The sequence below is a fragment of the Myxocyprinus asiaticus genome, chromosome 35 (assembly GCF_019703515.2).
Source record: "Myxocyprinus asiaticus isolate MX2 ecotype Aquarium Trade chromosome 35, UBuf_Myxa_2, whole genome shotgun sequence".
NCBI classification, from domain to species: Eukaryota; Metazoa; Chordata; class Actinopteri; order Cypriniformes; family Catostomidae; genus Myxocyprinus; species Myxocyprinus asiaticus.
Genome location: NC_059378.1, coordinates 35,053,548 through 35,080,066, shown reverse-complemented (window position 1 = coordinate 35,080,066; position 26,519 = coordinate 35,053,548). Strand labels below are relative to the sequence as shown.

Below are 26,519 nucleotides of genomic sequence, written 5' to 3'. Positions count from 1 at the left end.
TATTAAATAAATTCAATGCACACAGACTGAAGTAGTTTAAGTCTTTGGTTCTTTTAATTGTGATGATTTTGGCTCACATTTAACAAAAACCCACCAATTCACTATCTCAACAAATTAGAATATGGTGACATGTCAATCAGCTAATCAACTCAAAACACCTGCAAAGGTTTCCTGAGCCTTCAAAATGGTCTCTCAGTTTGGTTCACTAGGCTACACAATCATGGGGAAGACTGCTGATCTGACAGTTGTCCAGAAGACAATCATTGACACCCTTCACAAGGAGGGTAAGCCACAAACATTCATTGCCAAAGAAGCTGGCTGTTCACAGAGTGCTGTATCCAAGCATGTTAACAGAAAGTTGAGTGGAAGGAGAAAGCGTGGAAGAAAAAGATGCACAACCAACCGAGAGAACCGCAGCGTTATGAGGATTGTCAAGCAAAATCGATTCAAGAATTTGGGTGAACTTCACAAGGAATGGACTGAGGCTGGGGTCAAGGCATCAAGAGCCACCACACACAGACATGTCAAGGAATTTGGCTACAGTTGTCGTATTCCTCTTATTAAGCCACTCCTGAACCACAGACAACGTCAGAGGCGTCTTACCTGGGCTAAGGAGAAGAAGAACTGGACTGTTGCCCAGTGGTCCAAAGTCCTCTTTTCAGATGAGAGCAAGTTTTGTATTTCATTTGGAAACCAAGGTCCTAGAGTCTGGAGGAAGGGTGGAGAAGCTCATAGCCCAAGTTGCTTGAAGTCCAGTGTTAAGTTTCCACAGTCTGTGATTTGGGGTGCAATGTCATCTGCTGGTGTTGGTCCATTGTGTTTTTTGAAAACCAAAGTCACTGCACCCGTTTACCAAGACATTTTGGAGCACTTCATGCTTCCTTCAGCTGACCAGCTTTTTAAAGATGCTGATTTCATTTTCCAGCAGGATTTGGCACCTGCCCACACTGCCAAAAGCACCAAAAGTTGGTTAAATGACCATGGTGTTGGTGTGCTTGACTGGCCAGCAAACTCACCAGACCTGAACCCCATAGAGAATCTAGTATTGTCAAGAGGAAAATGAGAAACAAGAGCCAAAAAAATGCAGATGAGCTGAAGGCCACTGTCAAAGAAACCTGGGCTTCCATACCACCTCAGCAGTGCCACAAACTGATCACCTCCATGTCACGCCGAATTGAGGCAGTAATTAAAGCAAAAGGAGCCCCTACCAAGTATTGAGTACATATACAGTAAATGAACATACTTTCCAGAAGGCCAACAATTCACTAAAAATGTTTTTTTATTGGTCTTATGATGTATTCTAATTTGTTGAGATAGTGAATTGGTGGGTTTTTGTTAAATGTGAGCCAAAATCGTCACAATTAAAAGAACCAAAGACTTAAACTACTTCAGTCTGTGTGCATTGAATTTATTTAATACACGAGTTTCACAATTTGAGTTGAATTACTGAAATAAATTAACTTTTCCACGACATTCTAATTTATTGAGATGCACCTGTATATTCAATGTAGATAATGTACCTGTGGTTTAGAAAGGCACTACAGAGGTTTGTTTAGCAGTTATGCAAGGCTTGAAAAATGCTACCGTAACAGGGTTGTTGTTGGTTAACAGGTTCAATTGAGAGTGTGTCTGTCTCACTATGGGGCAAGAGCCTTGAGCAAATCAATACCTTGACATCTTGCCTCCTCCTGCTAATAAATCTGCTAAACGCTGACAGGGAGTATCTGTAACACCTCTGTCCCTCGTGATCAGGCAATGTGCAACCCTATAAAACCTCTGAGACTCACCCCCACACTGCGCCATCTGATACCTCAAATGAACTCTGAGATACACACAGATAGAAATCTCATTCTATCTCTCTCTATTCATTAATAATTTCATCCAGTTTTCTGTACATTTGTACATTTGTACAAAATACTGCAAATTATAAATTTGATCAAAAAAGATCATCGTTAATCAGCATTGCACCAAACACTCTACCAGGGGCTGGATTCACAAAGAATAAAACACAATTCTTAAAAATAAAATTCTTAGTCACCGTTTTCTTTTTTTTTCTTTTTTTCTAGCTTAAAGGAATATTCCGGGTGTAACACAAGTTAAGCTCAAATCGACAGCATTTGTGGCATAATTGGTGATTACCACAAAAAATTATTTTGACTTGTCCCTCGTTTTCTTAAAAAAAAAAAAAAAAAAGGTAAAATCTGGGTTATAGTGAGACACTTACAATGGAATGGGGCCAATCTGTAAACATTAAAATACTCACTGTTTCAAAAGCATACCCACAAGACGTAAACAATATACATTAACATGACAGTGTGATAAAATCATGTAAAGTTATATCCAATTTTACAACTTTGTTGCAATGATGACATAATGATGAAAACCCTAAAAGAACCATAAAAATTACAATTTAAACAACTTCAAATAATACACAATTTTTAACAGAATTAATGTAAGTGCATTTATAAAATTATCAGCTTCACATTTCTGCCTTTAAACCCTCCAAAATTGGCCCCATTCACTTCCATTGTAAGTTTCTCACTGTAACTTCGATTTTTGCTTCTTTTTTTTTTTTTTAAGAAAAGGACAGATGAGTCAGAAATATATATATATTTTTTGTAGTAATTAACATTATGCCACAAATGCTGTCAATTGATCTTAACTTGTATTGAACCTGGAACATTCCTTTAATGCTACTGCTACCAAAGTTACTGGGGCACTCGTTGACAAAAAGCATGGAAATTAACTTTTTAATCAAGATATTCAAGTATTTATTTTTAAAGAAAAGGACAGATGAGTCAGAATATTTTTTTATTTTTTTTTGTAGTAATCAACATTATACCACAAATTCTGTCAATTTAGCTTCACTTGTGTTGCATGGGAATATTCCTCAAAGAAAAAATCATAAGAATCTTTTTTTCTTAAACTGTCAACATTTATAGCTAAATACCTTCATACGAACTTCTTATAATGTATCCTAAGAGCTTTTCATGAATCCAGTCCCAGATTTGTTTTTGTTTGAAAATGCATAGATTATGCTTTGTTTAAGTCTCGCATCCACACTAGAACTGTTTTCCTCCACCAAAATCAGTGCGTTTCTAAAATGCTTTCTTTTACCGCACACTTTGGAAAATTATGACTATGGAAACTGAAACCAGTATTTTCAAATGAAAATGGATTAGTCTGAATGTGACCTCAGGTTGTGTCTATCAGAAGTTACCGAACAACAAGCTAGCTCATCAATATAACTGTTAAACTAACAGCAAGTGTTATTACTTTCATTTTAAAGCATGGTCAACTATATGCAATGATGTGCTTATATTTACATTTAATCATTTATTCAGACAGTTTTATCCATAGCGACTTAAAATTGAGGTAAAACACAACCAATTCATCATTAGCAACAACATCAGCAATAGGCCTACCGCAATACCAAATTTTAACAGTTAACCAGAATAGTATCAAAGTACTGTATGCTAAATAGATTGATAGGTTAAAATATTATCCCAGACTTTCATCCCAATTAAATTAAGCCATTAAAATGATTTTAAGGTATGTGCTAAAGCAGAGGCTCTCACAAAAGTAACTGAGATGTATGCTTTTATGTACGCCCAGGGCGTGGCACTAAGGATATTTCCTGCAATGTGATTCAGATGAAGACTCCAACACAAATAGCTGAAGATAACTTGATGTAACAGTGGTTTTGCTGATGCAGCCCTGCCAGAGAAAAATGAGGCATAAATCAGGTTGGGCGTGCTCCTGTACAAGAAATATTCCATAAGGAATATCTTAAGGAGCTTAAGTCTCTATAAGACTATTGTTTGATGTGAGGGAGGCCACGTTGCTTACTACACGGCCATCTTCACCTCAGCTGACCTGTACCTCCTCATTGCTCTCTCCTCCCTCGTTGCAGATTTTGCAGCCTGTGTCAGCATTTTTAGCTTGCTATGCACAGCAGCCTAACTATAGATGGGTCTATATGCTGCATCTGTCTGGCTCGCATTCCATTCATATGATCAGCAGGATAATCAAAACTGGCACCATGCCCCCAACATGGCCGGAATACGGAACGCTCTCATAGACAAAAACCAGACCCCCTCCTCATTTAAAACATCAAGTCTTCAGAGATCATAACTGTCAGTGGCGAATTCTCAGGGCCAGCAAAGCCTTCTCTGCTGGCCTAACATGCCTAATAAATACATATTTTTTCATCCTTTTATTCTCATTCACCTTTTTGCCTATTTATTTTTAATAGATTTCCACTCCTAATTCATTGACAAACAAATAACAAAAAAATAAAGGTTATCCAATCAGAATTTATTCCTTGATGCTAATAATCGAAGCGTGACGCCTGTTTCACAAATCGCATGCCCGAAGCCGAGCTTGTTAGCCGAAGCAGCGCTTGAGCTCCACCCTGTTATGCCTTCAGAATTTCTATAGCATCCCTCAACATTTCAAGTGAACAGGCATCTAAAGTCAGACTGTCAGATTCTTCAGCCAATCAGATTGATTTATTTGTTCTTGGTGGGTGTGATCTTTAGGATATGTCCCAGACGAGGCCTTCTAGCTGGCCTTGAGTGAAGCAATCATGCTTTAAGTGATGTACGTAATTTGAAAGCGAAGAGCGTGAGTTCTTCACTGCCGCTATCGCCATTGAGAGAGAGATCCTTATGGATTTAAAAACCAGAGATATAAACAGGAAAGGAGGGCTGATTTTCACATCAAGCAAACTGGTAAGTGCTTTTTGCATTGTTATAGCAACATCAGGAGTTTTCTAAGTGTAAATTAGGCTGGCCTGAGCATTCAGTGTCGGTTCAAGTTTTGAAAAGTAACCGTGTATCCTTACAAAGCTAAAATTATTGCAAGCAACATTTAAATTGCAAATATTATTAGATAGCCGTTTCCTAGTATTAGGCCTCCTTGGTTTTGGCTTTCGTGCATGGGCATGTTTATTGAATGTAAATTGGTATTATAAGTTGGCTACGACGTAATGTGTAATGTTTAACGTAATAAAAGAAATGAAAGTACTGGACTGCTGGTTAAAACTTTCCGCATGTTTTATTAACTGCATCACACTGCACACAGCCAACACTCGGTAGTTCAATGCTTTATGTAGTTAGCTGGTAGAATTCACATTAACATGGCACAGTGTCCCCTATAGGCTTGGAATAGTTTTGCAACCTAGGAATGATAGCAGAGAACACAACATAATGTATGATGTCCATAGGCACAGGGTGTCTTATTAATTGTGAAACTGTGTTTTCTTATGGCATGAATCGCACTGAAGGCCTAGACTTAAAATGCACGGGCCGCCACTGATAACTGCCTAGTCATCCTCCCATGGACAGAGAGCTCAAAATTGAATCTTTCTAGTCAACACAAAGCTTATTCTTACGGAGTAAGTATATAAGTATTTCTCAATAAAACAAGATAATGTATTGTGGATCAGTAGAATTTGTGTGGTGGAGTTATTTACAGAGGGCAAAGATATGAATACTTTGCATTTAAGAGCAAAAACGCCTTGTTTCTGGTTTAGACCTGAGAAGATTAAGAAACAAGAGTTATAATATATAAAAAAGGTAAAAGAATCTAACAGATATAATCAGAGGTGCTGTTGCATCATTTTAGCAGGTACACTGTAGGTGCACATGACCAGATCTTGTCACATGAATGTCTATGCAGAGGGTTCTGATCCTCCAGGGATTTGCAGTACACTGCTGCTCTCCAGAGTTTGTTTGTGTCCAAACCCTCCAACCTGTCTAAATGACTATTTCAGGGTTTTACACTGACGCTAACAATCACAATGCTGTTTGAAGGAGATATTATAATGTAGTCAAAATATAAAGTACTAGACTTACAAACAGCTGAGAACAAAACCATTATCACCTCAAACAAAATATTTCTCTCTTGATTCTCAGTTGTGCTTAAGAACTATATTAAAAATTGTATTTTGTTTTTAAGTAATGTGAAAAGTTGTCAACCATCACTGACCTTAAAAGTTTCTAGAGCACACTAGAACTATTAAACATTTGCAATCTAATATAGATATGGTCCTGGTGATTCTCTCCGTTGTACAATCAATAGTGGTGATAAAACAAAGGAGCCATATCAGATGACCCGGGAAACTTGTACAAGGAGGAAGCATTTTCAATAACAACCGGATCAATCAACTTGAAAATATAGACATAAAGAAACTAATCTTTATGTAAAGTATAGTTCAGTTTTTACTTCCTTCATGATTGGCCAAGTTATGATGCCCATGAATTTAGATGATTTGTTGGTTAATTAACAGTTCTGTGTTATCATATCATTTTTTTGACACAATGGTTTGAAATACAAAATATAGGTGTCTGAATGGTGTGCCAAGAACTTTAAGTTTTAGAGGAACAGTTCACCCAAAAATGAAAATTCTCTTATTATTTTACTCAACCTCATGCCATATCAGATGTATATTACTTTTTTCTTTTACTGAACACAAATTAAGATTTTTAGAAGAATATCTCCGCCCTGTAGGTTCATAACAAGTCAACAGGGTCCAAAACTTTGAAGCTCAAAAAGCATATAAAGGCAGCATTAAAGTAATCCATCCGACTTCAGTGGTTAAATCCATGTCTTTAGAAGCAGTATGATAGGTGTGGGTGAGAAACAGATCAATATTTAAGTCCTTTTTTTTTTTTTTTATTTTTTTTACTATAATTTCCACTTTCAAACTGCCCTCCTAAGCACTCTTTTCTCCTAAAAGTTTTCCCTTTTGTTTTTGGCGATTCACATTCTTCGTGTATATCGCCATCTACTGGGTAGGAAGGAGAATCTATAGTAAAAAAGGACTTAAAATTTATCTGTTTCTCACCTAAACCTATCATATTGCTTCTAAAGACATGGATTTAACCAATGGATTACTTTTATGCTGCCTTTATGTGCTTTTATTTAGGTTCAATGTTTTGGACCCTGTTAACTTGCATTGTATGGTACTTCTAAAAATCTTTGTTTGTGTTAAGCAGATGAAAGTCATATACATCTGGGATGGCATCAGGGCATTTGGGGGTGAACTATTCATTTAATAAGAGGAGGCCAGCCAGAGGCCTACGATGCATCCAGGTGAAATTCTAAACACCACTGGTCAATCTTGAGGACAAAATATCTTGACATTGTATTTGTCATACCTGAAGTTCACACCAGGCCACCTCCACCCACGTCTCAGTGTCCAGGCCCTTGTAGACCGTTTTGAAGGATCCTCTGCCAAGCTCTATATCAAACTTGAGAAAGCGTCCACCTGGAGAGGTGGATACCGCCTTCATTTCGGCCTCTTCCTCGTTCTCGTCGCTCCCAGCTTTCCCCAAACCCTTGTCATTATCAGACGGTTCAGCATCATGTTTTATCTCGGCCTCGCTTGTATCTCGTTCTTTTCCCAAGTTCTCGTTGCCAACGTCTACTTGTTCCACCTGACTCTCCGCGTTCGCACTCCTCTGGACCGCTATTTGTGCGCTCCGAGGATGCGCGTTTTTAACGGGACTGCTGCCGGTGCTGTCGCACTCGAGAGCTTCGAGATCTGGATCCTCTGACTCAGAGAACCACAAACTTCTGCGTATAAATCTCTGCCGGACCAGCCTCCGGTAATCCGATAGGGGGTATGCGGTAGGATCACTGGCCCCTCTGAGTGCTGCAACCGCCGGGTCCGTGTAAGTGGGATGTTCGTGACCATTTTCATAAATCACAGTCTTTTTTGAGGGGACTGGAGGAACAGCGAAGCCCAGAGGCTGCTTCTCATGGTCGGATCCAGTCAGGTTTTCCATGACCCGTGAATCGCTGGACACTTATTTGTGACATTCAGCCGTTTGCATGGTCCTCGTTGAACGGACGCACCTGTAATAACAATCTGTACTGACGCAGTTTGGCATCATTCGAGGACCGAATGCCAAATTCCTTTTTTATTTTATTTTTAATGTTTTTTTTTTTTTTTTTTTTTTTTTTTTTACATATAATATCTAGTATTAATTATAGAACTAGTTTAAAAAAAAAAAGAGTAAAACAGAAACAATACAATTACGAAGTGCGCAAGGGCATCCAATTCAAGAACGATGAAAGCTCCCTTGCATTTTGCTTTAATAGGCTAATACAAATCCATGCCACTAATCTACTTAATATATTTTATAGAGATTTCTCAGTCAATATTTCAATGTGAAACTAATATAGGCCTAAATATCTCTTACTAACTCACCATGTTGGGTAGTTCACAGAGGTTGTCACGTTGTTAATCCGTCATAAAACTAAAAAGTGCGCAGCTGTCCCTTGCTATAATCGCTCGCTCGGAATTTATAATGCCATTTTAATGAATTATGTCTAAAACAACATCTACTTTCACCAATCAACCACATCGTTGTTTTTAAACCCGAGTACCCTTGGTTCTTCTAAATGTCAACGTCTGTAAGGGACATGAAATCCACAGCCCGGTGCAAAAGCGTTGATCAGATTATTTGCTCACTGCGGCAATGCTCTCCTCATCTCGGATAATATGGCACCGACACCTCCCTAAAGATTCCTCGCTCGTTATGTTATAGTCGTGCAAGCTTTCATATTTCTTTACATGTGCCGATGCGCTTTTAATACGGACATCCTGCTGCGCCTAGCAACAATTTGCGTCCAATAAAAGCGTCTGTTTTTAGGCGGTACCCTTTTCCTCCTCCTCACGGGTCGTCATGGACCCCACGGAATGCTGGCTGTGTCCGCCCAGGACTTTACGTGACGTGACCGAGAGCTCGATTGAAGGACGAACGCTGCTAGGGAGCATAGCTGCCCTCAGTGCACAAACATGTGAAGGACTCGTCGGACATGTTACACTTATATAGCGTATACTTAAATGTAAAGAAAGTTCACTTGCATAAAGAGTGACGTAGCTTAACTTATTCTACAATATCCATTTACTGTATCCTATAGGCTATCTCTATCTTGGATCCGCGTGACTTGGTTAAGAATGCTGAATATTTCATTGCATGGTCTCAGTGAATGAATGTTGTATGACGATGCTTTTTTATTCTCTACCCCCTTCCCCACCCCTCCCATTTTCCTCTCTTCCTGAAAGAACATGATCCACCTACTAAGAGATGTATTCCCTCTGCAATAGCCTAACATTTACAGAAGCCATTCTTAGTCATAGTATTCTGGTAGGTGTGTGTGTGTGTGTGTGTGTGTGTATAGGGTGAATTCAGGTGTATATAGCTGTAATGTACCTCTGATAATCTCGACTATTAAAATTGTTCTGTTAAATACTAACATTGTTCATTTGTACTAAATTAAAAATACTACCAAGATACAAAACACAATAATTTGAGTACTAGTAACAATACAATCTGTCATTTAAACTAATTAGTTGTAGATTTACAGAATATTTGGCAAGTTTATATAAGTAAATAAACAATATATGTATATATATATATATATATATATATATATATATATATATATATATATATATATATATATTCATACATATATATTCATATATATACAGTACACACACACACACACACACACACATTGTTTTTGTTTAACTTCATTCAAAATTGGCGTTGGTTTATCTTAATTCAACAACAACAACAACAAAAATCAACTTGAGAGAAACTTCTCTAAATCCCAACATAACAGATTAAACACTAACAAGTCTCATACACATTGTATAACAATTACAAAATGTACTCTCCCAATCCAGTCCCATGCAAAGCATGCTGGGAACTGGAAATCCCTTGCCCGGTTTCAGCAATAAATTGATGCAACAAATATTATTCACATAGTTCACAACTGGATTAAGTGAACATAGATTGATTGTACACAATGAAATTTGTTACAACATTGGTTTATAGAGATCAGTTAATGCATGGAGCACTAAAGCCCTCTACTGGACATAGTTGTAATTTCATGTAGTTGTTATTTTTATTCCAGCAGATGTCACCAGAGACCCCCAATACATGACATATTTAGCTGTTTTGATACTTATTCAATTTACTGAAGTGAAGGTTTTTCTGTGAAAATAACATAACGTGCTTATTTTATATAAAAAATTAATAGTGTAATTTAGATCTAACCCCCCCCCCCCCACACACACACACACACACAAATGCACAACTTTAGTGTTTTTACTTTAGTAACATTAGTGTTATTGTCTTTAAAAAAAAAAAAAAAAAATATATATATATATATATATATATATATATATATATATATATATATATATATATATATTACACATGTATGTTGTGGTCACTGATGACCCACGGACAACTTATGTGTGACTCACAAACAAACAGGGTTGGGGAGTAACGGAATACATGTAACAGGATTACGTATTTAAAATACAAAATATAAGTAACTGTATTCCACTACAGTTACAATTTCAATCATTGGTAATTAGAATACAGTTACATTCAAAAAGTATTTTGATTACTGAAGAGATTACTTTGCATTTTATTGTCATTTATTTCATTTAATATTTAGTCTTTCAGATGGAAACATTTATACATATAAATAATGCAATCCAAAGTGCATTTGAACAGCGGTGAAACACTTTCTTATGATGTGTTACATTCATACGAACAGACAGAGATGTAAGTTTGAAGTAAGTTTGGAGCAGAAGAAATAGAAATAAACCTTGTGTAAATTGTCAGCTTTACGCTAAGCTAAAATGCTATTTCTAGCCATTTTACATGCACATTCCCAGGCACGATCATATTTTTTTTATCAAGAAAATTCACGTTGGATCACAATTTCTAGTAAGACCTTTGATACTAGGGCAAATATCATATTCTTGATAATAATTGTTTTATTGTTTTCCTGTAAAAATATCAAAAAATCCTTAAAACAAGATCAATTAGATTCCAAAGCATTTAGAATACGTTACTGACCTTGAGTAATCTAACAAAATACATTACAAATGACATTTTACAGCATGTACTCTGTAATCTGTAGTGGAATACATTTCAAAAGTAACCCTCCCAACCCTGCAAACAAACAATGCACAAGGGTTAAGTTGATTTCAAGTGTACTGGTTAAGTATTTTCAATACAGCTGCTTTTCCTTTTTCCAGTGTATAGCATTATATTAATGAATGATGTCAAATAATTATTAAATTAGTAATATATAATATTAATTATTACTATTAATGTAGTTCAATCCTATTCAACTTGCGAGACGTTACATTTACTCAATGGATAACTTATTCTGCAGTTATACTCTTGAGAATACTTAAGACTACCCAAAGTTATACAAAGAAATACATTGAAATAACACTTTTAAAAATGTACTCTCCCAATCCAGTCCCATGCAAAGCAGGCTGGGAACTGGAAATCCCCTGCCCTGTTTCAACAATATATTGATGCAACAAATATTATTCACATAGTTCCAACACAAATGGATTAAGTGAACATAGATGGATTGTACACAATGAAATTAAGACCAAATGCTAAAGAGTTGTGTTGCATAATCTCATTTTAAATATGTTAATTGAGCAAGCAGTAAAAATCACATTGAGTGAATAACATACGTTAGAAGTCTAAATCCATTTGAACATTTCATAGTAACGTGATCATATCACTTTTTGAATATTATTTGGACTTTTTGCAATATTATGTTCTCATCTCAAACATAAATGTATTAAAGTGTTAACCCTTGTGTTGTTCAGGTCATTTTTGACCCATTTTTCATTTTGTTTCTTTAATAAAAATGGTATAATTTATCTGAGGGGTCCAGGACTTGGTTACTTTTCTTACATATTTTCTTACAAAAAACACTTGTATTGTTCCAGGTCAAAAATGACCCGCCATAGGAAATGAATGGGAAAGACTACAACACAGAGCAATTTTTTTATTTGTCAAATAAAAATACATAAATCAGACTCAATGCAGAAAACAATCACACATAAATGAAGGGGTGAGACTATAAAACATCCACAAAATAGGAAACACACGCATGTGCATACACAAGCACACACATAGGTTTGTTTGACTATATTAGTGAGGACATCTCAAAGACTTCCATTGATATTATATAATGCTAATGATATTTTCTATTTCCCAACCCTAACCCTAAATCTAACCATTACACAAACAAGTGCACATCACTATATTTAAAGATCAACATCATCTGACCCATTTGGGAGCCATTTGGCCCTCACAATTGAAGACAAACCTGTCCATACATACTAAACATACCACACAGGTCTGAATCTGGCCCCTGTGTGACAAAGTTTATGATAGAATTTTGATGTTTGAAATAAATGACAGGTAACAAAATAATGACTGTCTTTTCTTTGTAACACAGTCAGAGTTGACTGTGGCAGCATGGTCAGGTTTGACAGCATACTGGAACATCATTCCAAAATCTGACACTTCAACAAAAGTGTTCTAAAAAAAGCTACAATTTGATAAATTGTTTTTATAATGTCCAAATATAGAGTAGGCTACTGTGCAAAAGTTTTAGGCACATACAATGTTTCACAAAAACATCTGTCTTAAGATGGTTATTTATAGCTTTAATGTCAAACATTTCTTTTGCAGATAGAATAGAATAGAAGAACAGGGAGCCCTGCAACAGATGACATGTCCCCCATAGAGCCCCCCACTGAACATCAAGTCAGTCTGGGATTACATTACACTTGTTGTTTTTAAATGTGCTCTATAAATACATTTACCTTGACCTACATAAAGAGACATAAGCAACTGAGAGAGGCTAAATAGATAGAAGACTGTGGTAGATTCTCCAAAAAGCTTGGGACGTCATATCTGTCAAAAAACAAGAAAAACAGTGTCCAGGTGTACCTTGGAGAATTGGTGCTATTTTGAAGGCAAAGGTGGTCACACCAAATATTGATTTAGGTTTTTTTATCCCTTTATTAGTCGCTGTAACCTCGATTTATTTATTTATTTTAGAAAATGAGGAACGTGTCGAAATTAAATTGTGTGGTAAATTAAATTGTGTGGTAATCAACATTATGCCACAAATGCTGTCGATTTAGCTTCACTCGTTTTGAACCCGGAACATTCCTTTAAGACTACTCAAAGTTATTAGCCTACCTATTTTATCATTTAAAATATTTTATGACCATTCCAATTACACTCTTTATCTGGCACACCATTACACTTATGTGTGATTTTTAGAGCAAATGTAACGACCACCACGTCAAATTCCTGTATTTCTACAATAACGACGCCACCACTTCATTTTTATGTTAAAGCGTTAAAAATACAGACATTAGGAGTTATCATCCTAAAGTACTGTATAACTAATGTTAACACTGATAAGCGCATGAGCTTTGGTATTTGCCCTGTGGACGTCCGGGTAGGTTTTCAACTGTCGTGCCTGCAGTGATTGGCAGTTCGTTAACCCAGCCCCTTTTTCTTTTCTTTTCATCCACTATGAGCTCATAATGCACCACAAACACACACAAACTCAGCCATTTACGGAGTAGATTGAATCAGAGAAACGGATATGGCTTCAGAAGCGATGGAACTAAATGGAAATGCGACCAGAGGTGATGCAGGGGAGGTAAGTGATGCTTGAAACAGTTTTACATCAGTAGCATTCACAATATAACAAAACGAAACATACTGTACGCCTATGGGATGTAAGTGTAACGTTTACCCTGGTTTATCCCATCCTTTTGGGGTAGCCAAAATGGGACCGTTGGCTTATAATGCTAGGGGTATGGGCGTCTTATTGTGATCACTATAGGAATGAAGCTGCCCTACCTACTAGTTCCGTTTAGTTCCGTTTTTATAGACGTTTTCTGCTACACTGTAATGTGATGAATGCACTTGCATGGATCAAAGAAACTGTAGGGATGTTTTTATGTTGCTTATTAAATCTCATATTTGCTTTCGACTGTCCGGCAGTGAGATAGAAGTGGCAACGAGACTTTTAGTTGGTCAACGTGAACGCTAACCCTTCACAAAGGCAGTTCAAAGTTTTCTCTCATTCATTACCCGGGTGTTTTGCGTCACCTGTTCCAGCCTGGCGATGACATCACCGACTCGTGAAACGCTAAACCTTTGACAAAAGGCATTCTGAAACAGACCCACGAACTCAGTCAGTTGAAACAAAACATAAACAAGCTCAAATTTACAAATTGCATTGCATTTACATCTAGAGTGACTAACAAAATGTCCTTTTAGTTTCTACGGTGGAACAACCGACATATTACAGAAAAGTTAGGGTTATAAAGCAACACATGTTGAAGTTACCTTTTAAAGGAATATTCTGGGTTCAATACAAGTTAAGCTCAGTCGACAGCATTTGTGGCATAAGATTGATTTCCACAAAAATTTACTTTGACCCGTCCATCCTTTTCTTTAAAAATAAATAAATAAATAAATGAGGCATTTACAATGGAATTGAATGCGACAATCTGTAATTGTTAAAATATACTCACTGTTTCAAAAGTATAGCCTCAAGACATAAACAATGTGCATGTTAACATTAACATTTTCTGTATAAAGTTATAGACAATTTTACAACTTTGTTGCCATGACGATATTATGTCAACAAACCCTAAAATCCTAAAATGACTGTAAAAAAATTCTGATTTAAACAGTTTTACAGCTCAAACAATAGGCCTATGTGAGTTTTAACAAACACATTAAAGGATTAGTTCACCCAAATTTGATCATTCTCTCATGATTTACTTACCTTTAAGCCATCCCAGATGTGTGTCTTTTCTTCTTCAGCAGAACCGAAATGAAGATTTTTAAAAGCACATTTCAGCTCTGTTTGTCCATTCAATGAAAGTGAATGGGTGCCGTGAGGCTGCTGACTGTTTGACGGTCCAAAAGTCATATTTAGGCAGCATAAAAGTAATCCACATGACTCCAGTCGATCATTGAATGTCTACTGAAGCAAATCTATAGGTTTGTGTATGAAACAAATCGATAATTAAAACGTTTTTAACTTTAAATCGTTGCTTCCGGCCACCGCTGTATTTCTGTTTGAAATGACCTAACTCCCGTGTGACGTTCGTTCCTCTGTTATATACAAAGCGCCCGCTTCAGACTTTGCACTTATGTCACGCGACAGCTCCGTGATGAGTTGACTAGTATCGGGAAGCGTTTTTTAAAAGTTAATAAAGTTTTAATGATCTATTTGTTTTTGCACAAACATATCGATTTGCTTCGGAAGACATTCACTGATTGACTGGAGTCATGCGGATTACTTTTATGCTGCATAAACATGCCTTTTGGACCGTCAAACAGCCAGCAGCCTCATGGCACCTGTTTACTTTCATTGTTTGGATAAACAGAGCAGAAATGTGCTTATAAAAATCTTAATTTCAGTTCAGCTGAGGAAGGAAAGACATACACTTCTGGGATGGTTTATAGGTGAGTAAATCATGAAATAATTTCCATGTTTGGGTGAACTAATCCTTTAATGTAAGTGCTTTTATAAAATTATAAGCTTCACATTTCTGCTTTTAAACCCTCCAAAATTGGCCCCATTCACTTCTGTTGTAAGTGCCTCACTGTAACTTTGATTTTTGCTTCTTTTTTTTTCTTTTTTTTTTTTTTTAAGGATGGATGGGTCGAAATAATTTTTCGTGGTAATCATCATTATGCCACAAATGCTGTCGATTGAGCTTAACTTGTATTGAACCCAGAATATTCCTTTAATGCTACTGCTACCAAAGTTATTGGGGTGTTCGTTGACAAATAGCATGGAAACTAACTTTTTATTCAAGATAGGATATATGATTGTAAGTATAAGGGAAATATACAGTATATACGTTACTGTGGCAGGTTCTTTGACGTTTTTAACCATTTTTAATTACCTTTTAGTTTTTAAGTCGTTCACATAAATAGCCCTATGGTGTGACAAATGAATTTTTAAATGTAAAAATTAATATTCCAGGAGGTAACTCCATATCTCAGTATGGAATTATGAAAACGTGAAAAATGGTGTTTCAGTTAATACAGGGTCATAAAAACCCCATCCCATACAAATAATTTTTTTTTTTTTTTTTTTAAATAGTTTATATTTCATGTCAACTACCCTGTTGCAGCACAACACAGTGTTTTTCAAAATAAATGCTTTCATTTTAACACCTCTTTAGTGACCTGGGACCTCATTCCACCACCTGTTCCTCATACATTTTTTAGAGTAATGCCCACACCTCTCTAGTGTTCCTCAACCTTTCTCTTCTGAATAGTGTAACAAAAAATTGAAATAAAATTTGAAACATTTGAAAAATAAATTTGCTTGATTATCAAGTGTATAGGGTCATTAAAGACCCTAGATATGTAATAGTGTCAGTCAGGTTTTTTTGCGCTTCTGTAAATAATATTTTTATGATTATTTAATATCTATATAAGTTTACTATCACAGGATAAGTATTGTATTTATTTGTTTATTACAAGATGAATGAGTACCATATTCATACAAATGACTACTATATCACGTTGATTTTCTGTGTGACAATGGTGAATTATCAGTATTCCATATGCTTGTTGACATACACATGCTATTTCTTACTCAAAGTAGCGCTGATGTGTCAGTGATTGACTTGATTTACATTTGACATTGCTATTTATCAAAGAAGCAATGTATAAGTAAACTATAGCAAGTGTAACACATGAACAATATGATTTGGCTACTGTCATTTTGGTTTACTACTGAAATTATGTAAGTTGTGCATCTGTTTAGACTCAATAAGTACCTGAGAAAATACTTGTGTAGATTATGTGTTATGTGTAGCTCAATATGTGTTTTACAGCCAGTTGCATCTAATTAAATTTAAGTGTGAAAGTAATGAATCATCTTTTATTGCATCATCTCTTTGATATATCAGAATATATTCTATTCTACTATTTGCTAGTTGTCTGAAAAGTTTGCACTATCTGGGCATTTTGTAGTTCCATTTGTGATAGTTATACCTGCCGGGTCTCTAAAGACCCAAGTATGTAATAATGTTTGGCGAAACACCCATGCATTTAAAGGTTAATCATTGCATTTTTAAACCTTAGATTTCAATGAGTTGTCCTAACACTTAGTATTTGTGTTAACATGAAAAATTCAGAGAAAGTTAAGGTTGTGCGGTTGAAATGGCAGGGATTTCCACATGGCTAATCTCCATGGCAAGTGGAAAAGAAGTCTCCACCTGCTCTGGTATGATGTAATATACGAGTGATATCAACTGCACCACTTTTTCTAATTCAAATGCCAACAGAAATAGCATAGTACAGTATTTTAAAAATACTCTGTACATTTAATTGCAGTATTAGCTGTGAAATGTGAATTGCATCATCACAGTGAACATCAAACTTCAGTGACATTATGTGGGGATTTTTTGTAGGCCAAGGCAGGTCAGGGTAGGGAATTTTCCATATATATATATATAAAAAGTTTCTGTAGATGGAATCTTAAGGATGAGATAATATGTTTCAAACACGCAGTGTTTGGCTAGCTAGGATAGGGGTAAGCTGCACTATTTTTACAGATTGCTTGGTGTTGACACTGTTACAAGGTTAATAATATCTTAAAGGAATGTTCCGGGTACAATACAAGTAAAGATAAATCGACAACATTGTGGCATAATGTTGATTACCACAACATAGTTTTGTTTCTTAAAAAAAGCAAAAACCAAGGTTACAGTGAGGCACTTACAATGAAAGTGAACGTGGGCAATTTTTTCTGACTTTTTTCTGACAATTTCTGACTTGAAGCTTATAATTGTATAAAAGCACTTACATTCATTCTTCTGTTAAAACTTGTGTGTTATTTGAGCTGTGAAGTTGTTTAAATGGTCATTTTTGCAGTTGTTTTAGGGTTTGTTGACATTACATCGTCACGTAAACGAAGTTGTAAAATTGGCTATAACTTTACACAGAAAAGGTTTGTAAGTGATATTATCACACTAAAATCATGTTTACACTCTTCTGAAAAAGTGAGTATTTTAACGTTAAGAAATTGGCCCCCATTCACTTCCAATGTAAGTGACTCACTCATTTTTGCATTTTCGAAATAATGTTTTGTGGAAATCAACATTATGCCACAAGTTTTCAATTGATCTTAACTTGTATTGAACCCAGAACATTCTTTTTAAGGGCCCAGGCTACAGGAAACAAAGCTTTCACTTTTATTTATATTATTGTTTAATTCTTGATTCTAATTGGTTGGAGGATGTTCCAAGGTGTTGATGTTCTTTCGTTTTTTTACTGCATGGATATGAAGTATTTCATGGGTTTGTTGACAGCATTCTACAGTATATCACTTTGCCACCTTCTTCCCGAACTAGAAATGGCGGCTTGGAGTGTTTAGGCAAGATAAGATACTTAATCGGTGACACAATGACAACAGTGTTTTAAGGATCAAAACCCGAAAAATGTCTTGAGATGAACACATGCAAGTGGTATTAAGTGGAATAATTGATCATAATAACAGTCCGTCACTTTTTTTCCTTTTATATATATATATATATATATATATATATATATATATATATATATATAAAATGTTAACATTGTGAAGGCATGAACTTCACCAGCTCTGCAGTGGTTGCCATGCCTCTATTTATTTATACTTGCTTTTAAAGTATGTATAGTTTATTAAGTGTAATTGTTAGATATTTTCTTGCATTTCCTGTTAGATATCCAACGTAACCTTTTGTTTTTCACATAAATGAGCTGCATACATCCATGGCAGGACGGAGATAGGGGAAGGGTCTAAAGCTGGTTACGTTCAGATAACTAGCTCGGTTCTCTATCTGAAGAGTGTTGTATAGGTGTCAGCATCTGTATGTAAAAAAATTGGAAGGAAGGCCTTCCACCCTCTTTGCCACTGCCAGCATAGGCACAAGAGTTCTTCTGTTGGGCAGTTGGACTGAACCCTACCCAAAATCAACACCTCTCTTAGGCATTGCTGAATAGTCTGGTGAATATTTGAGTGTGTTGCCAGTTTTAAACAAAGATGAGACACTTATTCTTCCATCTCATAAACTTTAGTCTGGGGGATTTCATTAATTCTTTGTTAACACTGAAGACACAAGTGTGCTGCCCAGCTGTTGAGAGCTGAGTAACACAAAGAGTGCTTACAGAATAAATAATGTAACATCAAAAGAATATGGTCACACCAGCAGCCTGACCTCTGAGAAGAAAAATGCACTTGTGTTCATAGAGGCGCATTAGTGAAAGGCATACTGAATTCTTCCATTTAGTGGTCTCAGAAAGGTATAATCTCATGGATCACATGACATGCAGTGTATTGTCTTGTTTAAATGGAGAGAGGGATTTCATGAGATAACAATTCATTCAGAAGCTCCTTCATGACCAGCAAAGAGTGTGATGTGAATTCCAGAACATATGGACTATAAGGACTCAAGAACGTTTGAAGTCCAAATTCAGTTGACTTAAAGGGATAGTTCACCCAAAAATGAAATTCTCTCATCCCAGATGTGTATGACTTTTTTTCTTCTGATGAACACATTGATTTTTAGAAGAATAATTTAGCTCTGTAAGTCCATACAATGCAAGTGATCTACTTAACTCCTTTTTGAAACATCAAAAGCTCCAAAAAGGAGACACAAGTCAGCATAAAAGTAATCCATAAGACTCCAGTGGTTTAATCAATGTCTTGTGAAGCGATCCAGTTGATTTTGCTGAGAACAGACCAGTATGTAACTCATTTTTCTTTTTACATCCTGTCATTGCAGTCTCTAGACACAATCAGGAATCCAAGCTCGATTACACTTCCTAGTGCTTGACACATGCGCAGAGTGCAAGATGGCACTATATGAAGTGCAATCGAGCTTGAATTCATGAACGCCAAGGAGACTGCTGTCACGATGTACAGTGAAAAAGAGTTAAGGTCTGTTCTCACCCAAACCCAACTGGATTGCTTCAGAAGGCATTGATTAAAACACTGAAGTCTTATGGATTATTTTTATGCTGACTTCATCTCTTTTTTGGAGCTTTTGGTTACCATTCAGTTGCATTGTATGGACCTACAGAGCTGAGATATTCTTCTAAAAATCTTTGTGTTCAGCAGAAGAAAGTCATGCACATCTGGGATGGCATGAGGGCGAGTAAATGATGAGAGAATTTTCATTTTTGTGTGAACTATCCCTTTAAGGCAAGGGTATACTTTGTTTTTCCCATGTGCTGTTCCATATCGCGAGCTGTTGAGTGCTCAGCATTTCATAGTATATTGTTTTGACCGTGAGGCGCGAGCCCATATGGATGCGTTTGACGCATGCACACAATGACAGCATTTTGATACTGTGTTAGCACAGTCAACACCAGGTGCATGTGCCGACATGCAAAACGCAGCAAGCGTACATGCATGATGTACTGATGACAAAGTTTAGGCCTACATCTTGCTATCAATTGCGCACCGGCAAGCAGAAATGATACTTTTAAAAGTGAGGTTCTTTTTTTGTTACAGTGAGTGTGTCAAGTTCATCCATGTCTTATTTTATTGAGCTTAACTTGTATTGAACCCAGTATATTCTTTTTATTTTGATTATTTTTATTGAATGTAACCATTTATTGAACAATGGTGTCTTTTATCATATTGCATTTGCCACAGTTTATTAAAAGGCATAAGCTACAAAAGGCCATACTTTACAGTGATTTTGTATTTTTCTTTCTTTCTTTCTTTTACAATGGGTTCATGGCACAATGCGAAGAGGAACTCAATTGCATTTTCGTAGAACTCTCTAAAAACTCTTGTTGTTTGTGCAATGTCTTATAAATTTGACCAGTGTAATTCAGTGACCCCAGTGCCCCAACTGCTCTTATTTTCAGAAAATAAGAGGAAGTTGGAAAAACTTCCTCAAAAATCTGCTTTAACTGAATAACTGTTCTTAAGCTTACTCTTGAGATAATAATCTGTTAATACATTTTAAATTCTAGAGGGGAAAAACTTCAGGGAAGTAAATTGCACATTTAATATGTTTCTTTGGTGCAGAGGTTTGTTAAGTCTTACCAGTGATTCCAGTGTCCCTTACTACAGTTCTGTTTACAATAGAATGAAGGAAATCCTGTAAGGGTCAACTCACCACTCTCTTCCTCTCGTGCTCCACGAACATCTCGCATCCTAAAGTAAAAACAGAACTCACTGTCAGTTCCTTGTGAAACTGAGAACAGAGATGACCCAGTTTAAACCCCAAACTAATGCACTTTTAATATTGTTAGGTTAACTGAACCTTCCCTTGTTCATATTTCTCAAAACATTTATGTAACCAAGTGAACTTAATTGAACTTAATTGTTTCAATGATAAAAAAAAAAAAAAAAAAAAAAAAAATGTTTACTTTAATCCATTTGTTTTGGGACAACATTCATATTTTTTGTTTGGTTAAAGGTGCTGTAACTGATTTTAGCCATTCTGGAACTTCTACCAGACTAGCCATTGAATTAGCCAAGCCCCCTCTTTCCAAAACCCCACATTCCAAACACACGTGCGCACACACAGACACACTTGGAGACTGTTGTATTAGAGCAGGTGGAGGGGGGAGCATCCTCCTGAGCATTTCACTAGAGCAGGACATTGTACAGACACTTATATGGGCATATACGCTGATCAGCCACAACATTAAAACCACTGACAGGTGAAGTGAATAACATTTATCATCTCGTTAAAGTGGCACCTGTCAATGGGTGGGATATGTTAGGCAGCAAGTTTTTGAATTTCATGTGTTGGAAGCAGGAAAAATGGGCAAGCGTAAGGATCTGAGCGACTCTGACACGGGACAAATTGTGATGGCTAGACGACTGGGACAGAGCATCTCCAAAACGGCAGGTCTTGTGGGGTGTTCCCGATATGCAGTGGTTAGTACCTACCAAAAGTGTTCCAAGGAAGGACAACCGGTGAAACGGCAACATGGTCATATGATGCGTGTGGGGAGCGAAGGCTAGCTCGTCTGGTCCGATTCCACAGAAGAGCTACTGTAGCAAAAATTGCTGAAAAACTTAATGCTGGCCATGATAGAAAGGTGTCAGAACACAGTGCATCGCAGCTTGCTGCATAGCCGCAGACCAGTCAAGAGTGCCCATGCTGAACCCTGTCCACTGCCGAAAGCACCTACAATGGGCACGTGAGTGTCAGAACTGGACCATGGAGCAATGGAAGAAGGTGGCCTGGTCTGATGAAACACGTTTTCTTTTAGATCATGGGGACGGTCAGGTGCGTGTGCGTCCTTTACCTGGGGAAGAGATGGCAGCAGGATGCACCATAGGAAGAAGGCAGGTCGGCAGAGGCAGTGTGATGCTCTGGGCAATGTTCTGCTGGGAAACGTTGCATCCTGGCATTCATGTGGATGTTACTTTGACACGTACCACCTACCTTAAGATTGTTGCAGACCACGTACATCCCTTCATGGCAACGGTATTACCTGATGGCAGTGGCCTCTTTCAGCAGGATAATGTGCCCTGCCACACTGCACAAATGACAAAGAGTTCAAGGTGTTGACTTGGCCTCAAAATTCCCCAGATCTCAATCCAATTGAGCATCTATGGGATGTGCTGGACCAACAAGGTCCAGAGGTCTCGTGGAGTCCATGCCTCGTCAGAGCTGTTTTGGTGGCACGAGGGAGACCTACATGATATTAGGCAGGTGGTTTTAATGTTGTGGCTGAACAGTGTATGGGCTGCCCTGTGAACACGTACAATGATTAACAAGCAGAAACAAATTTAGACTGCAGGCATATTATAGTGATATGGTGTGAAATTACTTGAAATGGGAAATATCCAAATCTCCAGAACTATCTGTTAAGATTACGTTTTAATTGCATGTAAAATAAGCAATCTCACACCAATATAAAAATGGTCTTTATCAAATAAGCTATTTGTTCTTTTAGCTGAAAGGCAGAAACTTCATTACTACAGCCACCATATTGAGCATTAAAATTTCTTCCATTTTTCTACAATTAGCCTGCCTCCTCCTCATACATCTTATAACTTCATATATACTATACTCCTACTTATACATGTTTCTGAACATGTCCTACTTTGGAAAATCACTTTAAACATCAAATTAAACTGATTTACTAATAAATAGCACTGTATTTTACCTCTCATTCCCTGTCTTTGTAATACTGTAAACATTGCATGTTGCTCATGTGCTTATTAAGGTGATGGTACTACCTTGTCTTGTTCCCATGGATGTAGTAAGTAATTTGACTCTGCACGTGTGGGTTTGTTGCTTGTGTTCAGCATCCTCGGCCGAGCCGCTGGTCAAGGAACACCCCGATTAACATGAACCATTATGCCAATAAGAAGAGTGCAGCAGAGAGTATGCTGGATATAGCACTACTGATGGCCAACGCGTCCCAGCTGAAGACCATCCTAGAGCTGGGTCCCGGTTTCTCCTTCTACGTTCCTCTCATCACTCTCATCAGCATCTCACTCACCCTGCAGATCATCGTGGGGGTCTTACTAATCTTCATAGGTGAGATGAGTTCTACACTTTTAAAGGAAGTTTACCCAAACTTGTGTGGAAAAAAATGTATACCAAAAAATGTATGAACCATTGAATTCATAAAATGCCACAAAGACTCTATATACACTCACTGAGCACTTTATTAGGAACACTTGCATAACACCTTATTCATGCGATTATCTAATCAGCCACATGTGGCAGCAGTGCAGTGGATAAAATCATGCAGATACGGATCAGGAGCATCAGTTAATGTTCACATCATCCATCAGAATGGGAAAAAGAATTAATCTCAGTTATCTGAACCGTGGCATGATTGTTGGTGCCAGATGGGCTGGTTTGAGTATTTATGTAACTGCTGATCTCCTGGGATTTTCACGCACAACAGTCTTTAGAGTTTACTCAAAATGGTGGCAAAAATAAAAAACATCCAGTGAGCGGCAGTTCTGCGGACGGAAACGCCTTGTTGATGAGAGAGGTCAGTGGAGAATGGCCAGACTGGTTCGAGCTGACAGGAAGGCTACGGTGTACAATTGTAGTAAGTGGAATAGCATCTGAGAATGCATGAATCAAGTATCTCATGCAGTGTGCTCTGGTTGTATACTGCACATTTTGACAAATGCAGTCATCCTGGTATTCCACGCATAAAGACAAATTGCATAGTGCGCACAGTATAAATACAGCATACTCCAAAAATAGTCAAGTATATAGATAAAATGAACATACCTTTATGAACATACCTTTATCTGCAGAGAGGTTATTTTACTCTAAACAAATCTTACAAGCATTTACTTAAACTAATGTAACAAGTGGTGAACGTGATATGTTGCCAGCCACCGAAAATACCAACATGGGAATAATCTTAAATTGCAACACTTTGGTATTTCCTATAAAGATTTTTTAGGGCATTATTATGTTTCGTCACCAGGTATTTTCCAAACAACAACAGTAGCTACCGTCTGCAGCAAGGAGTACTTTTTCACTCTATAATGACAATAAAAAACCCACAAAAATGTAATTCAGGAAACATTGAAGAAACAAGCGATCTACTTGCGAAATGGTCTTCTACGGAGATCTGAGATAAATAGAGAGAACTCCTGGAATCGGTTCATTCATTCTGTCAGAGGAACTCCCCAGTTAAGGGCATCGTTCACCCCAAAAATTAAAAATCTGTCATCAGTCACTCACCCTTGTGTTGTTATAACCCTGCATGACTTTCTTTCCTCCAGGAGATGTTAGGCAGAATGTTAGCCTCAGCCACCATTTACTTTCATTGCTTCTTTTTTTCCTAAACAATTCAGTTGAATGGTGACTGAGACTAACACTTTGCCTAATATCTCCTTTTTTGTTCCACAAATGACAGTCACACAGGGTTTGGAACAATATGAGGGTGGGTAAATAATTATCTAATTTTTATTTTTTTGGCTGAATTATCCCTTTAACATTTTTATCAGTTGTATAAGAACAATGATGTTAGTTTGTAATTTGGAATATTGGGTTCATCTTTAGTATTGATGGATTATTTTTACATTAATCATTAAAGTTCTTTTGAACGTGAAGGTAAGTGTGTGGTGGCGTTCAAGACTCCTGTTTTTTACAGAACCAAACATTTGAAAAAAAAGAAGATAAATGGCTTTAATAACCCTGCTAAAGTACTTTCTTTTATTTAAATATGATTCATTTAAAACATGTGAGGTCACTATATTGTATTACAGAATGAAACAGAGCTGTTGTTATTGCTTTTGTTCTACAGTAAAGTGGAATCTGAACGACGCAAGTAAACACTACATACTGAATCTACTGGAGAACATTGTTACAGCGCTCGTCTTCATCATCGTAGTAGTAAACGTTTTCATCACAGCGTTCGGCGTTCAAAAACCAGAAGAAAAGAAAGCGTAACCAAAGCTTGTCAGATAATGAGGTTTCTTACAGGTATGTATAGTCATGTATAGCCATTACAAGTAATGACGTTATCCTGTGTGCTCTATGTAAATTAAATGCCTTTTGTTTTTACATACAGAAAATTTTTAGCCCCCAAAATGAGGCAACAACTGCTTAATTTGGGAATTTGTGGGTTATAACTTCATATTAACACAAATATATCTAATTATGATACTATTATTATTATAAGATATTAAGTAATTATATATAATCATGTAATAAATATAGTTAAAAGACACTTTGATAGTGAAATTTGAGCAAATACCATACCATTACTTTGAGACTGAAAATAATGAAGTCAATGGCAAAGGACATTATCGGATACGTTGAAGTAAAAAAAAAAAAAAAAAAAATGCATAGTACCAATACAACATGCAGGGAATCTTCATACTGCCTACCTGATAGCCTGTGTCTACAAAGAAATACTGTACAGACTGTTTTTATATTATGCCTGTAATTTTTTTGTAAAACTATACAATTATGTACGGTTTGTGTGTACATTTTAGCTCAGTTCACATTAACAGTTTTGCACATAAATTGCACAACAAGCTTGTGTTTGGTGTTATCTTATGGTTTTATTTGTGACATTTAGAAGCCTTGCAGCATGATTTTAAGAAATAAAGGACTAAATAATAAGAAAGGTCTTCTTAAACCTGAGCACTTGCAGTGAAGGCAAACAAGGCTGACAATTAATCTACATATTACAGTACATAGCAAGCTTTATTTTTCCTTCCTAATGGGTCAGCAGTGTAACCAAAGGATAATTTTTCACACACACACAAAAAAAAAAAATCAGTCATTTCAAAACACATTTCAAATAAACCTGGCTTCCCATTTGAAACACTGAACTTTCCCTAAGATCTTGTATTGTGTTTTCCCCCAAATTTATCAAAAATTAATGTATGTGTATGGAAGTCTTGATGCCTTTATTTGAACTCTTTGGATTTACTGATTTTTTTAATTATAAATCCCACTCAGTGTATGTGTTGTTTATAGTTTTTATATTGGTCTTTTGACATGTTTCTGTTTCTTCAACATTTTGTATATTTATATTGATGATATTATTTCTATTTATATATATAACAGCATCTCATATAAGACATTAAATAAATTAAGAAAATCTGTATTATTTGGTTGTTATTTTAGTGAAGTTGAAGTGAAAAAAATGAAAAGG

General features: G+C 36.6%; 2 protein-coding genes across 10 annotated transcripts in view; one reads left to right on the top strand and one right to left on the bottom strand.

Moving 5' to 3' along the window:
* Positions 1–8,987, bottom strand: part of LOC127426068 (serine/threonine-protein kinase WNK2-like) — a 46,757-nt gene extending 37,770 nt beyond the window's left edge. For all 9 annotated transcript variants that reach the window (XR_007894735.1, XR_007894736.1, XM_051672546.1 and 6 more), the window contains exon 1: positions 7,164–8,987. Coding sequence is in view for 7 of the 9 variants with exons in the window: in XM_051672546.1 (XP_051528506.1) it covers positions 7,164–7,793 (630 nt within the window). In the remaining 2 variants the exon portion in view is untranslated. The remainder of the gene's footprint in view (positions 1–7,163) is intronic.
* Positions 8,988–13,369: 4,382 nt separating this feature from the next.
* Positions 13,370–26,469, top strand: LOC127426110 (ninjurin-1-like). Its single transcript, XM_051672639.1, has 3 exons — positions 13,370–13,533; positions 23,182–23,416; positions 25,158–26,469. The coding sequence occupies exons 1-3, from the start codon at positions 13,477–13,479 to the stop codon at positions 25,301–25,303; spliced, it is 438 nt and encodes a 145-aa protein (XP_051528599.1). The 5' UTR covers positions 13,370–13,476; the 3' UTR covers positions 25,304–26,469.
* The last annotated feature ends 50 nt before the right edge of the window (positions 26,470–26,519 follow it).

What these genes read in the sequence shown, in the direction of transcription:
- LOC127426110 (XM_051672639.1), top strand. Translation starts at nt 13,477, where the DNA reads ATGGCTTCAGAAGCGATGGAACTAAATGGAAATGCGACCAGAGGTGAT. An exon ending in CCAGAGGTGATGCAGGGGAG is followed by an intron (nt 13,534 to 23,181) that starts GTAAGTGATGCT and finishes GCTTGTGTTCAG; the next exon opens with CATCCTCGGCCGAGCCGCTG. An exon ending in GGTCTTACTAATCTTCATAG is followed by an intron (nt 23,417 to 25,157) that starts GTGAGATGAGTT and finishes TTTGTTCTACAG; the next exon opens with TAAAGTGGAATCTGAACGAC.